This window comes from Tyto alba, unplaced genomic scaffold, assembly GCF_018691265.1.
Source record: "Tyto alba isolate M040663 unplaced genomic scaffold, T.alba_DEE_v4.0 Super-Scaffold_1, whole genome shotgun sequence".
NCBI classification, from domain to species: Eukaryota; Metazoa; Chordata; class Aves; order Strigiformes; family Tytonidae; genus Tyto; species Tyto alba.
In genome coordinates this window covers 8,381,505-8,399,198 of record NW_024881261.1, presented here as the reverse complement: position 1 = coordinate 8,399,198, position 17,694 = coordinate 8,381,505, and the positions used below count along the sequence as shown (strand labels likewise).

Below are 17,694 nucleotides of genomic sequence, written 5' to 3'. Positions count from 1 at the left end.
TTCCCAAACAATAGCAAGGAGGGTGAAAGGATATACTAAACAACATTAATGTTAGACTAACAACATTAAAATCACAGTTTCTCTTAACAGACAAAAATAGCCCAATCACTGTAAGGAGGAAAGAGACACCCAAATACTCACTCTTCAGATCTCACAGGGAATAGGGAAAAAGAAAATGTGAATACAAACACACAGAGCCTCACAAGGAAAGGTTGTGTGGGATGGGTGGACATGGCGTGTTTGGGACTGTAAAACCCTTCACAAGAAACTGCTTCAATCCCAGAGTGGTCCTGAACAGTACTAAGAACATGAGATGTATCCAAAAATGGACAAATCAAAGAAGTATTCCCAGATCATTCCCTATGGGAAAAGGAAGTATTGTAAGAAGAATAATTTCTCTCTGCCTCCTTCCCCAAGGAAACTAGTGCAGATTGGGTAGGCTCCTGCAATAGAGACGTTTTTTCTTCAGAGAGAGTAAGTGAATAAACTCCCTCAGATGACATGAAATTGCTGTTATGAAACTCCATTCACATGCACACTTCTTTCTGGACTCCAACTGATAACAATTACTAGAAATCTCTCTCAGTATTCCTCAGAAACTGTATCTGCAGAGCACAGGCTGAGAGTGTTGACTCAGGCACTGAGGAACTACTGACAGAAGAAACAGCTATAAGAAAAGCCCTCTCCACATCTCCTGCTCCTGTAAATTAAGATGCCTTTAGAACTGATCCATGTGCCCAGAGCCCTACAAATCAATCACAACAGAGCTACTGGTTTGGGCCAGTGAGCACCAAATGACTCTCACACACGACCAGACCACAGCAGTGTGCCGACAATGGGGCACACCAGTGCAGTTCATAAAGCTGCTTCTGATGTCCTTGACACACCCTGATGCAGTCCTGAGTAAGGACATTTAGTCAAGTCCTTAGAAAAGAACAAAGGCTTTCCAGCCAGAATGCTGACCTCCACAGTCTGAGTATTTTCATTTATTTATTTGCTTACTTTATTAGAACTGATTAAAATTTCCTTTTCATTTACATGAAAACCTTTCTCAAATCCCTCTGAGACAGAATCTGGAGGAATTTCCTGTTTTAATACCAATTACTTACACAGTTCACCACTGCCATCCTAATTTTAAAATACTGCAAAGTCACTGTTTTAAGAGTAGTTATGGCAAAATTTAAAACTGGTATTTGTTTATTTTAAATGCATATCACTATGTTTCTTAACAGCACAGCACATGGGCCATAGTTGACATATTTCAAGTAATGAGTGCTATGGAATGTTCTTTTTAAGGTCGAAAATGTGGCTGGTCACTGAGAAAAGGCAGTTTCAATTTAATGACCCAGGAGCCAGGACACTTGTCACAGTGAAGAAGATGAAGTCTGCAGGTATGCCACAGGCATTTCAGATCACTGAAGTTCATACTTGGCAGCAGCGTTCCTTCTGCACAACACCAACATCTGTGACCTTACATCACCAAACAGCTGCACACTCTTCAGTAAAACATCTGTGAAGCGAACGTACTAGTTACAATCGCGACCGATGGACTTCAAAGCTCATTCCTGAAACAGATTCCAAGTCCTCCTGGTACCCCTCTCTTTCACCACTGGAGAGATACAGCTGAACAAGCCTGTGCAATAGTGATGCAACCTGGCGCTTCACCCATTTCCGTTTTCAACTAGCAAGGTATTTTAACAGAAAAGTGACAAGTGCTGTACAGAAGCTGAATAAGCAAGCAACTGAAGTCATTTATGGACAGATGCAATACTCAAAAGATTTCACTAGGCTGCATATGGAAAATGTCAACATCTAGTTTACTTATAAAAAAAAATAAAAAATAAATAGACTTCCCCAAAAGGTCATGTTGCTTCATAGCTAATTAAGGTCATGACTGTTCTTGTTCTACTTGGAAGCAGCATTGTTTGAGTGAACTGAGTTTTATTCCTTTCACATTTTCCCTTATCATTTACTGAGAGCCAGCACAGCTTTTTGAAATGCCCAAGAAAGCCAATTTGCTCTTTCACAATATCTACAGACTGAAACAGCCACAGAGAAGTTTGTAAAACCATAAATGATGTGCTCTTTGAAGTCAAACAGTTGTGAAATCCCATCTGACACATCATCAGAAGGCAAAACCAATTCAGGTACAGAAAATGGAGGTGATGGGATCCTTTGGATGTTATTGTTTTAAAATTAAAAGTGTATTTTTAAGATTTCTTTTTTTAAGAAAGGGATGGCTAGTTGGTGCAATTATAGATCAAGTAAAATCATAGTAGAGGACAGCAAAAAGGCAACTAATCACCCAGAACAGCTTAGAAGAAAAAGGAACTGGACGTTTTAAAATATTTGACCAGATCTATAGCTTTAAAAGAAAAAATATCTAGACTTAATTGCAAGGGCAGATATGATGTCCAGAAGGAGCCTTAAAAATTTCAACAGCATTCCCATGAAAGTGGAAGAAGTTGGCCATGGCAGGTCAAAAAAAAAAAAGCAGGGGGAAAAAAAAAAAAAAAAAAGCATTTGGTAGGAAGGAGAACCAGATGAGACACCAGTCAACTCACATATAACCTCAACCACCAGTGACACAGTCAGAAAGCAAAACATACACTAAATCATGACATGTACATGCAGGGATCAGGTCTTTTGTAGCTGAGGCAGCATTCTGGTCTTCCTGGCCTCCCAAAGGCTGCTCTAACTTGAGCTGACATCCGAGGCCACAGCAGCCTCTTCCAGCTTCTGGTGACAGTTGTATTTGAGAGACATCTTGGTCCCTGCCTCTAGACTAGGACAAACCCCCTTACACCATACATGCACCAGCTAAATCAGCCTCTGGACAGAACAGACATCTTGGGGCCTCACTAAAGCTGACTGCAGCTTTGGGGAAACTTTGCAGGTACAGAGCAGGGCAGCTAATGCCAAACATCAACTGCCGTCCCAGTGGGAATAAACCAAATATTCAGAATGAAAGCTTAGAGGGTGACAGTACCTTAAAGGAAAACTTGTCGCCTGAATCACCGACACCCAGTTATGAGGCAGTTGCTTTAAAGACACCAGAAGCATGCAACAGCTCCTGAGAATGAACAATTTCATCCGGGTTCATACTAACCATGCTGCAGATACCGCAATGCTGTGCTAACCGAAGCTATAAAAATGACTGGCAGGCACTGCATACAACACTTGGCTATTTTACATATAGACATTTCTTTTACGCATTGTACTATGCTGCAATAACTGACTGCAGCTTCAATACTGTCAATACACCACTCAATAAATCACATTCTATCCCTGAAGCCTTTTTTTCCCTGACAGCTTAAGCATTCCAGTGTATGGAAAGAACATAAAGATTTCTGGCATAACAAATCATCGCTTTACTACAAGGTCTTCTGTCTTCTAACAAAATCCCTCTTGCACAGATTCTCCCTATGTCACAAGCTACTTAATTTCAGTATTGCATCACACTAACCTTGCAACTTTGCAGAAAACAGAACACATGATACCCCATCATCTAAAAGACAATGAATCTATCAGCCCGTTCTTTCCTTTGTCAGCTGCATGCAAGAATATTGTTACTGGTTACTTCAAACCAAACAGACATTAGAGATTTTATTTAAGAAGCACTAAGAGAACATGGGGGGGGGGAGAAGGTATAGGTAGAAAACACAGTAGAGCAGGTCATCTTGAAGATTCAACTAGTTTAAGTATTGTTTTCTGCTTGTTTGTTTTAATGGATACTTTATGACTCTTTTATTCCACTTGCACTGCAATTAAGCTATTTTATTCAAAATATTCCCCAAATCCCATCTTTATGATCTGTACAAACTCAGCCTTTTAAGTTTCCCCATACATTACTCCAGCACCTTAGGTTCAACAGCACAGATTCCTCAATCTTTGCAGCATATAGTGAGGAAGAAGGAATGGAGAGATCGAATGAAATCAGGCTGAGTCTGCATTTCCCTTAGGGTTATTCACCCATATCATTTGTATCCTAGGAACCCTCTTCCCTCCCCCAGTTCCCTTCCCACACAAGGAGAGACCACCTCTGTCCTGCAAAGGCTGTGTTATTTTTATCAGGCACAGTGTCACCACAAGTGGAAAAAAAAAAAACACAGAATCCTTGTTTCAGGTAAAACAAGATTCAGATCGTCTCAGCTCGCATGTCAAGTCTGCAAAGGCAGACACCCGCGGACCCGTTAACGTGGTAAAACGGAACCAGCCGGGTTTTCTCGCACCCCCACACCTCGCTGGCAGCTCTCTGGTCCCCGCGGCTGTGCCAGGATGCTACGGCTCCCATCCCAGACAGCGCTGCCTCTCCCACCGAGCTGCCGGGTCTTTCTTTCTCCGCGCATCAGGCGGCTCTGTAAAAAGGGTGCCTTCCTTTATTCCAGCAGCCGCCCCTCCTTTCCAGCCTGAGCCCCCCCCAGGCCCGGCACTGCCGCCGCATTGTTTTGTCACCTGGATCCCCTCCCGCTCCGCTGCAGTCGGCTCCCCGGGGACGGCACGGGACGAGCCGCGGCAGCTCCGCAGCGGGCGGGGGGTTGCGCGGGGCCCAGCTCCGCAGCGAGCCGCCCCTGCCCGTGGGGACACCCCCGCTCTTCCCCCCCCCCACACACACACACCCCCACACACACACACCCTCCGGGGGGAGCGAAGGGGACTGGCCGCCCTGCCTGCCTCCTTCGCCCCGAGCAGCCGGGGCCGCGCCCGCCGCGTTCCTGCATTGCGGCGGGGGCCCCGGCGGGACCGGGGCCGTTCCCCCCCCCCCCCGCACCCCCCCGCTCCCTTTACCTGCAGCACCGCTCTCCGTCTCCGCCATGGCCCGGCCGCCCCGCCGGCTCTCCGCTCACTGCGCACGCCGAGGCATGGGCCGGCGGCAGAGCCGCGCTGCGCTGCCCACCGCGGAGGAGGAGGCGGAGGAGGAGGAGGAGGGATGGGGGGGGGGGAAGGCTCCGCTCCTTCCTCCCGTCTCCACCCTGCCGCGCCTTCCTGCCTGCAGACGGTGCCGGCAGCCACCGGGGAGGCTCCGCGCTGACACCGCTCCCCGCGCAGGCTGCGCGGCCCCTCCCCGCCCGCACCCCGCAGCCGCACGAGGGACCCAGGGCTGCGGCTGCCGCTCGCAGCCGGGGGGCGGGGGGAGCTCCGGGGAGCAGCCCAGCCCCAGATGCGGATTTCGCGGCTGCTGGAAGCCGCTCGGAGGTGGCTATAAAAAGAGCAGCCCCGCGGTGGCGGAAAGCGACCCCCCACCCACCCACCCACCCCCCCATCCCCCCGCTGCATCCGTGTGCGCTGGGAAAAGGGATGTGGAATCCTGCGGGAGGCAGCGCGGTGATGGTGTTTGCAAAGGTTATGTTGGCTGTTTGCTTTCAGGTCGTCAGGGGTGTGTTGGTACAGCTAACCTGAGCAGTCAGTTAACGGGTCCCCTGAAATCATGAATTTCGGGGGCGCTTTTACAGCACGGCATTCATTTGCCGTGGGAGTGAACTCTCCCATGAGGTTCTGCAGTGCCATCGGGACTATTCTCTCTCGCTTCCGGTGATTTTTGCTAATTTGACTTGTCTCCAGCACCTGGGAGAGACACACCTATTGCCACTTGATCCATGTTTGAAGAGTTTTCCAAACTAAGTAAGAAGCCATTACAAACACGAGAACTTTTTAAAGCTGGTGTCCTCCCATGCACAATCCTGGAACCAGGGAAAATGTCTTCCTGTTTCCTCCCAGGCTTCATGATCTGATTCTCCTTTACTTTCCATCCTCAGTGGCCATTCACATTTTGAAAGCACTAACAGCAATTCACACAGAGTAAATAAGGGTATTAACTCCAAGCCCAGCCTCAGTTCCTTGCTAATTCCTAGGCTCAGGATGTTACTCTGACATTCATCACGTTGTAAAATCCACCCAAAGTTTCTCCTGAGTCCTCCCACCAAAGCTGTCACTCGCACAAGGCAGGATCCTTGTGAAAACCTTGAGGACTAGGGAATTTTGAAGCAAAACTCTCCAGACTGCAGGTGCTTTGGCAGCACCTCCCTCTATTTGTTCTCTGATTTCCTCCTCTCATAGCATTAGCTCTGTTCCCTATAAATTTCATTGCTTCTCAGGACAGAAGGTGTGGCACAAAAGTTAAAAATAAAGCAGTAAACTACTTCACATCCACAGACCTGACTCATCTCAAAGGCTTTCACCAATCCTGTACACATTAAAAAGATGACCTCTTCCCAAAACCCACTGTCCTGAACTCAGTTCTCCACCTCCCAAAATCAGCTGCACAACGGGATTTTCTAAACTGTTAAGGAGAAGAGAGGGAAGGAGCATGCATGGGTGGTGGAAGAGCAGCTCAGTCCACCGTTCCCATCGGCTGTAAGTTTATATTCTTGTGGAGACTCGGTGACAGGGTCTTGTACTTGCACAGTCTGCCAGAACCCAAGGACAGCGTGCGTTGGGATTGCCGCTTCCCCTTCTTCCCTCCACTCCACGCCAGTCAACAAAGGGGAACATCTGGCCAATGGTCAGCTTTAATTACCTATTTAGAGCCAGGGCTGATTACTTATGCTGTCATTAAACAGCCTCAGAAAAAAGAAACCAAACAACTCTCATACTTGGTTTCCTGACAAGAGTCTTAAATAGCCGAAACTTTTGCTTCCAATTAAATACACTTCAATAGCAATTAACCGTAGGCTTTAAAAATGTATTGAGATAATTAACAAAGGCAGAGGAAAAAAGAAGAGAAACAATCAAGGAACGCATAAACACATATCCAAATCATGTACCTTCAGGAAAATATATTGTACATGGGCTAAATTTCCATGATCCCTCAAGCAACAAGACAACACATATAAAAATAGCATTTGCTAGGTACAGACATCTTTCCAAATGTCAAGGCAGTGACTACATTATTCAATATCAAGCCAGGTTGCCTAAGTTACACACTCAGCTGTAGGTGTTTTGAATAATGCAGAAGGAGAATATTTGAACGCATATGACTGCTAATTTCAGAAATAAGACCCTTTCCCAGAGATCTTGGTATCTCCTTTGAAAATCTAATAAGAGGAAATAAGTAAAAAACCTCACATTTGAAGTAAAATCGGATTCTCAATCTGAAATACAAAATTAAGAACTAAGGCCCCTTAAATTTTGTTTTCTTTTATATAGATCGAAATTAATTATGTGGATAAAAATAAATTATAGAAAAAGAAAATAATGCATTATTTTTCTCTTACTATCTCCCTTGGAAACAAATAAAAAAGTACATTTCATATGAAGGAAAAAAACTTTTTGAAAAGGTCAAATGATCAAATATCAAATATCATATTAAATATGATATGGTCATATCAAATGACCCTGCTCTGGGGCTGAAGAGACTTTATTTTTGTTACTTATTCCATAGGAAGTTTGTCATTTTTATTGTCATTTTGACAGGTTGTTTAGAATCTGTGGTTTTAATGGTTTCTTATTTTATAAGAGGAAATGAGTCTAAATATAATGATTAAAATGTAAAAATACTGTGTTTGGATAGATTTTGAAAAGCATGGCACAAGTAAAGTTGTCTACTTTCTCTGAACCCCTGTTCTTACACATAGGTGAGCTAATTAGCTTGTCCCGTACACAAGATTCAATTTTAGTGTGGGTCTGGAAAGAATTTTTTTCCTTCTCACTGAATTAACATCAGCTGGCTTAGTACATTGCAGGGCAGTAGCAGCACAAAGGAAGAACCTTTTTTTGACTCTGAAACGTCAAAGTGTTGTTCCATCTGACAACCAAGGCACCCATCAGTGTTAAATTCAAGCCCCAAACCCAGTTGTTGTTATGGTACTGCTCTGACTATGGGGAGAAGCACAATTTCTGCAGTAGCTGGGGGCAGACATCTGCTTCAAGTTCCCTCTCAAGCACAGTCAAGAACAGTGATTTAACCTACTGTATTTTGCATCTGCAGAACACTTCTTATGCTAGGTGATGCCCAGAAAGCTGCAGCCTCAAACCATTCAATTCATCACACAAGGGGTTCAGATACACTGGCATAAACTGACAGTACAAGAATAATACCTGTTGAAACTAGCTCTGATTTTAACAGAGCTACCACATATATGTTATCCATTAGCATCAATCAAAATTTCATGGGGAAATTGAGTATCATCGTAGTGCCTTTCCGGGACGTATTCACATGTTGTGAGATCTACATAAAACTGCGGCCAGTCAGTGAGAAGAGTTATGTGCTTCTCACACATGGTTACGAGGCTCTAAGTGAGACACTGGTGGGGTAGCACTGAGAATCAGTGAGCTGTAAACGCTAGGCACAGAGATCTGGAAGGAAGATAGGCATCTGAATAATGCTTTCAATGCACCTGACAGCAAGATGTACGGGCATTATTACAGACACAGAAATCACTGTGTCACTGAAGCCCAACACCCAGCCCCATACTGGTACCTGGGAGAGCTGTATCTGTAAAAAACACACCACATTTGAAACAAATGAAGAGAAAGCAGGCAAGCATGCCTTGTATCTTGGCATCTCAGGAATCCCTCATCAAGCACTATATCCACCTGCTCAATTAAAATTCCTAGGGTAATGGTTTCATACTTCAAAGTTTCCTTTTATGTACTTTCTGGAGCATCGTGAAACATACAATGCCTGATTTTTGTTTGTCACCTGCATAACCGTTATTGCAGTCTCCTCCTTCATTCCAGCTTTATAGTTTTCTGGATTATATCACTTTAACTTCTCCAGTTCTGCTTATTGGTTCATGTACTAAAAACTTACAAATTATTTTTATTCCAGAGTCAACTGACAATCTGTTTCCCTAGATGCAGTTGCTATCTTCCCCTTTCCTAAAAACAACCTTTTATATTAATACTCAAGAAATCTCTGTAAAGACAAGAAGAATGAAAAACTATTAATTGCTATCACAGTCTTTCAATAAAGGAGGTTACTGAGCACATAAGAATATAAAGGGTTTCTTCAAAAGGAACAAATTATACATCTTTCAGCTGTGTTTTATACATTTCTCATTCCTGGTATCCCAGCATCTGTTGGAAGTGCATTACTCTGGGAACAGAGCCTGCATAGAATTCTCCAGCATTTCATAGCAGGATGTTTCTTCAGCAAAACTCCTAGGCTGTGGACACTGAAAGGGTGGTTCTGGTGCTCACAAATTTCTGGCAACACACTTGCTCATTTGGAGCCTACTTTCAAGTGCAGAAGTGGCAACCCTGTGCTCATCACTGATTACACTAGTTGAGTTTTTTAACTTCTTTTACAAACTATATTATGTAGATATGTTCAAACTAAACAGTGTGTCCAATGGTCCCATCACAGTAATATTCAGGGGTCTTCTTGTGGATCCCAACAGACTGTGCAAGGTGCTGCGTGCACAAAGTCAAAAGATGGGTTCAGTCCCAAAAAGTTTCCACTCATACTGTATGTCCCAAACTCCTTTTTTTCCTTAAATTCATTGCCATTCCTCTACCCTGGATGTATTAAAAACAAAACAAAACAAAAAACCCAACCCCAAAACAAACAGAACAAAAAAAAAAAAAAACAACCAAACCAAACCAAAACAGATTTACTATATAGCTTAATGTGATCTTACCATCACCTGAGTATTACTCTCTGAATATGGACCCATCTATATAGAGTAAATATGTTATTCTCTCAAGACATTTTTAAAATATCAACCAGATTGTTAATCAGTAGTGGCTTGTTTTACCACAAATTGGTTATGAGTCCAAAAGAAACAAAACTGCATATTCATCAATCAATATACTTAGTTTTGTTCCGTGGTTCCTGTGAACATATACACTGCTTAAGTAAGTGATGAGCATGTTGACTCCCACTGAAGTCAATATAAGTGGTAGATGGCTCAGCTATGTCTAAAACCAAGGAACTACAGTTGGGCAGGACACAACTCTGCCTACCTTATTTCTTATGGCCTCTGTTCCAGAGAATACATTGTACCGCCCAAGTGGCATGTTTAGGTATTATTGTTGATACCCTTGCTTTGCAGACTGCTTCACTGAATTAAATAGCATTACCCAAATTGCAATGTTATTTGCAGTGCAACTAATAATTCTGTCCCTCAAAAATATCCTGTACCGGCCTGAGTATACTGAATTTGACAATGTAAAGGAGAAAGGACTCAGAAAATTATCAGACTCAACAGGTGACATAGGAGTACATTCTCTTGTTATGCACAGACGTTTAGGTTTCATGTAGGTACATGTCAGTTTAAAGGTTTGAGGTTTTTTTCCAAAGATGTTTGAGAAACTGTGTGGAGAATATACAAATATAATAAAAATGCCAACTCAGATTCTCCAGATTAGTATGGAATTAATTGGAAAAGTGGGCACTATAATGCACATTAGATTTCATCCACACCACTCTGTATCTAAGAGGTGGAAGAGGTCACAGTGAGACACACACATGTACAGAGGAATAAAAGAATCTTAAAAACCAACTAAGAAATGCAGGCTAGCAAAGTCATAAACAAAAGAAATAACACAGTCAGTTTTATAAGAAACTACTTGCAGTATACAGAGGAATCTGTACCTCCACCTAAGGCTGAACAAACTGATTACTTACTGGAGTAAGTCTTAATGAATTCTACCAACCTCCAACTTCCATCCAACATTTAACTACACAACAGGACTGGGACATTTTAGATTTTGAAGGGGATGAAAAGTAACCAAAAGCTCTCTGACACTCTTAAGAAGCACCTGGTAAACACCGAACATGTTTTTAACATTATAAACATATTTTGATAGGTTTTACAACCTTTAACACTTCATGTATATGAACATTATATGATTTGATTTTTACTCCCAAGAATATTATCCAAAAGGAAAAGGCTAAACTTTTGTAAAAGATGTTTTACAAAGATATGCCTTAGAAATGCTCTTGAAACATAATTTGCAAATATAAGTGATGTTGGACTTTGTTTCAGAGCATAATTTGTTTTTAAAAGAATATTTGATAGAAAATTATATTTAGAACATCAAATGGTACCATTTATTCAGTCATAGGTAGATGAAGTATAGTAAATCACACAGATGAAATAAAAAATAAAAGTACTCCTAGATATAGTATAAGTGGATATTTTAGCATGAATCCACTGGTTGAAATATGTTCTTACAAAGCATTTAAGAAAATTACAATAACAAACTTGTAAAATTTGTAAAAACTAAAAGGCTAAATCATCAGTCAATCACTATGAGTAATTTATTTACTTTTGCTTAAAATTTCTGAAATGAATGGTGTCTTGAGGATCACCATTTTCTCAAAATCTGGATGTGCCACTCCTCTCTGTACATTCTTTGTTAACTACCACATACTTCTATTTTTGGAATCTTTAATGAGGGCACACACATATAAATGAAATTACATAATATCCCAAAGTGAGGTTTTCCACTCAATATCTAATTTATCTCACCACAGGTTACATGAGACCTCTGATCCATCAGACAGCAATACCAGTTTTTGACAACTTCTAAACATGGAGTCTAGTATGCTAAAGTAAAAACTGTGAATCAGTAAGTCATATTATTCCTGCAAAGGTTAGGAATTAACATGAGCAGTAGCAAGTAATTCACAAATCAAATTATAGAATAAGGAACAATCCAACAGCCATCTAACAAAAGCATGACTATTTTTAAGAAAAGTAGTGCATCTTATACAAGGTTATCATTGCTGAAATATGTAAAATATTTAGCCTCTATAAATGAATACTGAATTAATTACAACAGCTACGTAAAAAAAAATAGAAGCAAAAATAAGCTATTCCCTGTATTTACATAAATGTAAACAAGAATACAGTTTGTTTCTGACTTCAGAATTCAATAATAGATAAAGAAGAAAAAATAAAAATAAGATGGCAGAGCTCTACTGACTTAAAATATAGTTGAAATCAGAAAACATAACTCAAAACTTGGAGAAGTCTGTTATTTGTTCATTCTCATTTAAATAAAACAAACTGCACCAAAATCTTTAAACTGTCACATACAATGCAAGAAACATCCTTTCTTTTATTAGATCTGCTGGATTTGCCTGTGGCATTTCCAATACTGATTTATTATTTCAATCTTATTTTCCAGCAGAAAAGAATGTTGTTGACATTCCTTTAAGTGTTTAGCTTAAATTATTACTGAACTGCTGAAGTCTGGTAATTCAATAAACCAATAATTTGTTCAAGAGAAAAACTAATACTCCTTTAAATGTTGCCACTTTCTTAAACTTAACTACCACAAAAATGATGCTTTAATCCCTTGAAGAAAAATGATGAAATTAATTTGCTTTTTCATTGACAAAAGAAGAATCACATTACATTGACCCCATTATTTGCAATAAAAGATTTGGGGTTTATTCCTTGGTGAAGATTACCATTTAGAAAAAGACACAACTGATTATTTTCATATACTATATATGCATGCGTATCTTATAAAACCATTATTTTCACTGACCACAAATATATCCCGTGCCTTTTTCTTCTTAAGACATGATGGCAAACTCTGGTTGCAGCTTTCTTCAACTGGATTCAAAGTCTATTCAAACCAAAGGAAAACCTCCCATTGCTTTAAGTAATTTTAAATCAGGCCCTGAAATGCTGAGGAGGTTAGGTGATAGCTGCCCTGGTATATGGGAACTGAATAATAGAGGATGTAACATATGCCACTGTTTCTAGTACAGATATTCTTTGGCTAGTACTTCATTAATCTGTGCTGTTACACAGAAACTGTGATTGTCTCCATCACCAGAATGACTGTCACAGAATTCAGATTCAGATGTTTTAAGAAGTCTGCTACACAATAAGAGTTTGGGAGCAGTTGGTTGTTTTTTTTAAGAGGACAGAACATGCTGAAAAGGAGACTAGATTGCTTTCAGGACCTTGTATCACCAGCAGATCTCAGCAAGGATGTTCAGAAACCCAAATAGAGCAAATGCGCTCACATTAATGTGCCCACACCTCAGATGATCTTTGTTCATCCAGGGTCTCCTGGCTTTGAAACAAAGGGCAGTGAAAGTAAATGTAGGTGCTTCTTTAAAATCAGTTCTGAAGAAAATGTGTATCATGTGGGCAGGGTGCAAGTCCAGTAAAAAAAGCCATCACCACAGGAAACTGCATTTCGTTTGTTTAGAATGGCAGCATAACATTTCATATGAAAAGAAGTGCTTGACACTGTTTATAAATAGTGAAATATGTGTAAAAATACTGTTCAAATCCATTTGACATCTCTTCCAAAGGACTGTATTTTTAGCTGTTTCTGTATTTTCAATCCTTTGCCTTAAGCTTGCATATGACTGCTCTGTTATTTAGAAAGTAGTGACCTTCTTCTACTAATATAAAGAATGGGCAATTTTAAATTTGAATGTACAAAACTACTGCCAATAAAGTATAATTTAATGCAGTGCTCAACACAGGGGCAGTCCTCCTCCTGGAAAAGAATTTTTCCAAAGAAACGGAAAAGAAACAGTCAGAGATGACAAGCCTATATCAAATCAAATAGTTCACTAACATAATCCTGGTGCTAGCATAAGGTAAGTCTTCAGATTGCACAACTTAAATAAAAATGAGTAGTAAACAAAAAATAAATATGAAGGTACTGCTCAGGAAACAGAAGGAGCGTATGGTGAGGATTGTACGGCAAGGAGTGACTGCTGAGAGAAGAACAAGCACGAGGAGATAAGAATAGTATTTTCTAAAACAAGGTCATTGCAGAAAAGGTTTCAGATTCCAGTCTATGTTTATAGCCTTTGGTGTCAAGCTGTCCAAGAACAAATCCAGAAAGACTCACTTTGTAAAAGTAAATTTTCTCTGTCATCCTTTTTCTCACCCGAGGTGCTATCTGTCAAGGCCTATAAAATTCACTGTAGGTAGATTATGATAATAAGACATGAAATACTGTATATAGCTACAGGGAAAATAGGGTGCTTGTATCAAATACATCTTCCTGTTCACTGATGCAAGATCTGAGGGGCACTTGCTACAGATAAATGGGTTTGGAATGACATTAATTTAAAATTGTATTTCCAGTCATAAATGGACCATGAAGACAATGGACATGTAAGCAATCCAAACGCTGCATTGAATAACTATTTATAGTCAGCCTTCCTTCTTCAAACTTTTCAATGCTGGATATTTAACCAGGACAAAAGCTGTACACTTAACTCTCATCATCTCAATTTTGCACTTGATGTAACTCAGACAGGAGGTTTTAAAGTCAGTTTTTCACAGGCATCCATAACTCATTTTCCACAGCACTGCATGAGTACTGTGGAGGGCTCAGTATCTCTCCAGGGAAAACAATAGTTCAGAAGTGCTCACTAATTCTGAATGGTTAATTTTAGATTTTCAGAGTCTAACTTACTGGTCCTTTCTCTGAGATGCAGCTGCTCAACGTCAGAAAGAGCAAATATCCTGAATTTAGAGCACTCAGAGATACCTAGATGCCTGTCTTGATTTTCAAATTCACAGAAGCACCTCATCTTCAGTGAAAATCACAGGAGATAATTTTAAAATCGCTTTTTAAAGCCAGCTGGAAAGCTATCTCCATTTCCAGGTCCTTTGACAACCTCACTGGCACAAGTATTTTCCCCTGTAATAGATACTTCTGTGTATCCGTTTGTTTGCAAGATTTTGTACTCTGCAATTACAATGATTTTTGCTGGAAAGAAAATTAAGTTTGCCTTGAGGTAGTTCTCATAAAACTCTGTCTTGCTACAGGTATTTGAAATTTCAAGGACTTTGAATGACTGGATACATGCAATTATCACAAAGAAGGGAAGCATTTGTACTTATATGTGAAATCTTGTGTGTTATGTATGAACAAGTTTTATGTGGATACATACCATTATTTCCCCTTGATGTGGTACAGTTTACAGACAAAACCACAATTTTATGTGAGCAATTACAATAATAATTCCTTTCAATTCACTGATAAATCTCCTCATTATAGGCTCTTCTATTTGTAATGCTCCTCTATTTGGCTTGCCCTTCTCAACTGGTATAGCTGAGCAAAGGCACTAGAGAAGAGTTATGGACTGGCCTCTTTCTAGGCCCTCGTTCACCTAGTCTGCTGCTTGCTCAAAGCCCTGCTCTAGCATATTTCTAAGCCTGTAGGTACCTGAATTACTGCCAACTGGCAGATGCAGGTATTCTTTCACAGTTATTAAGCCGCCCGCAGCTTCAGCTCCAGCTGATGCCTTGGGATCTGAAGCAGGATTTTTAAAGTATGACTCTCCATGTTTTCATTGCTAGTGATTTCTGATCCTTTCAGATGCTTTGAGCATACCTGAGCCAAAAGGTGACTAGCCATCCACATGTATATAGTGGAAGAGAGAGGTGTCTGTCTTCCAAATAAACAGATGTTCTGGTGTTCTATCAAGGAGACTAAAACTTTCTCTTGTAATCAAGGTATGGAGGTTCAGGATCTTTCCACATCATACTCAGGAGACAGCAACATTCTGCAGGCATATCTACCACTTTCTTCATGCTTCTTGTTCACACACTCATGGTGGTAATTTAGACATGCCTCTAACTCCAGAAGAAATTTCATGTTTAGGAATCCCAAAGGCAGTGCCTGATTGCTCAGAGGCCACCTTAGTCCCTTCACAGTTCTTGATGTTCCTGTCTTGGCTAGTAAGATTTTCTTTCCACAGAGATGACATGTGGGGCTGCTCTGGGTTACCCAGCTCTTCCCTATAAATTGCTTGAGGGAACCCTGGAGGACTCCTTTTAGCTACAAGGCTCATTGGAGACAGGCAGTGCCAGGCACTGAAGTGTTCAAATACTTTTAAAGGCCTAGGCCTGAGCCAGCTGGATTTCATTTTATCACAGCAAGAGGTCCTTTAAATACCTTTGCATGAGTAATGTAATTTGTCATAAAAGAGCAAAACAGTAAGCCTGGAAAGCATTTAAAATTTTAAATCTTTAAGGGAAAGATCTCATAAACTCTCTAAAATACAAAATCTGTGGAGAATTCAGAGGAGTTTGTTAGTGGCCATGTGAGACACCCACCTTGAATCTGGAAAGAAAGGGATGTAATCCACTGAAGGATGCATATCTGCCTAGTATCTTTGTTTTCAGGTAAACTGCTAGCCAGGCTGTCTCCACTGCTCGGTTCTGCAGTGTAACATAATCTGAAATATACACCATAGTACTGCGCAGATGCAAGATTTAATTTATATGCCTAAATTAAATAGACTTATGATGCAAAGCTGAAGCCAAATGTGGATTTATGTTTAAAAGTATACAAGAGGGACCTAAGGTATGTACTTTTGCAGTACAAGACAAAAAGGTTGACCACAACTTCATACTTGTTTGTCTGACTGCCACCCCCACAAACCTACAAACCTACAAAACCCTGCTAAAAAGGCCCAAATTAAATTCTTTGCAGAATACCCCCAGTAGATGTTCCTCACTCCTTCCTACTGAAACCAATCATTTCTGCAGGAAAATCTATGAGAACACAAAAATACTATGCACTAATCAAAAGCTCAAAAGGTGCAAAAGATGCAAGTTAAACACATGTCCATTGGCTCAAGGTTCCCTAACTCCTTGTATCCAAATCTGTCAAGGTTTAAAACAGGCAAGGGAGGAATGTGAGGCTACTCCTGCTGTTACATCAACAACTGCAGTTAGAAGTCATCCAGACAGATGATTTCAAAATCATGCTGGATCCAAACTGTTCAGGACTTTGAACTCTTGAATCATTCTCTTTAAATAAGATGGCACCCACTTTCCACAGCAGCCAAAGTTTCCAATGATTGCAGTGTTTTACTCAACATACCATGTACTACACTAATCTACTCAAGAGGTGACAGCAGCACGGAAAACTGTGTAAGGCCAGCATCTGAAAGGAAAGGTTGCAGACTCTTGGGCAAACACAGACGATAAAAGCATTCCTGACGGTTGTTGCTATCTAAACATTCTGGAACAGCCAAGGACATCTTCAGAATGGCACAATATCATCTTCAGAAACTCCACTCTCATTATCTATTTTGTTTGTGCAGTGCCTGTTTTGTTCCTCAACAACCTTGCATGACCCTCTTTAAAGCCAATGGAAGTTAAACACACTCAGGCAAGAACTAAATGAAAATCAACTCCTTACAAAACAACCATACGTAGGCTTTGAGCTCACAGACAAACCTGACCCCAGTAACATTTTTGGATAAATATCACTTTGATTTGCCCCTTCAGGCCCAAACATGTAACATAGATCCAATTAGGAACCAAAACCACAATTGCCAACATGTTGGCAATGAACTGAACACATCTTAAAAACAGAAACAAAACCACACACACAAAACCTAAATGCAAGAACAATCAACAAAAATCTAAAATAAAAGCTAAACTGATTGGAGAGAATGTAAGTCTGTAATCATGCCTCTGCATTTCACAAAAGCAACAAAAGATGCCACACTGCTCAGACCAAACCCTGTTTGTCCCAAGACCTGAATTTTACACTAAATTTGTGTCCTTAGCTTACCTTTTCTTCTTAGTCATAAATGAAGTAACCTGGAGGCTTCACTCAGTGCTCTCTACAAAACCTATAAGCACTCAGTCACTGGCAAAATATTCATACCTTTTCACTGTTATTCTTATTATACCTGCTTTTTGAGCATCCCATGCATGGCATAAAATGCACAGAAAAAATGTTGTGATGGGAGGCTCAGAAACATACAGCCAGTGCTTACTGCATGGCTAATGACAC

The 17,694-nt window shown here is 40.7% G+C and overlaps 1 protein-coding gene across 1 annotated transcript in view; it reads right to left on the bottom strand.

Moving 5' to 3' along the window:
- HSPA12A (heat shock protein family A (Hsp70) member 12A) overlaps positions 1-5,130 on the bottom strand; it is a 63,175-nt gene extending 58,045 nt beyond the window's left edge. Inside the window, exon 1 of the mRNA XM_042790681.1 lies at positions 4,789-5,130. Within this exon, the coding sequence (XP_042646615.1) occupies positions 4,789-4,816 (28 nt within the window). The 5' untranslated portion in view covers positions 4,817-5,130. The remainder of the gene's footprint in view (positions 1-4,788) is intronic.
- Between the last annotated feature and the right edge of the window lie 12,564 nt (positions 5,131-17,694).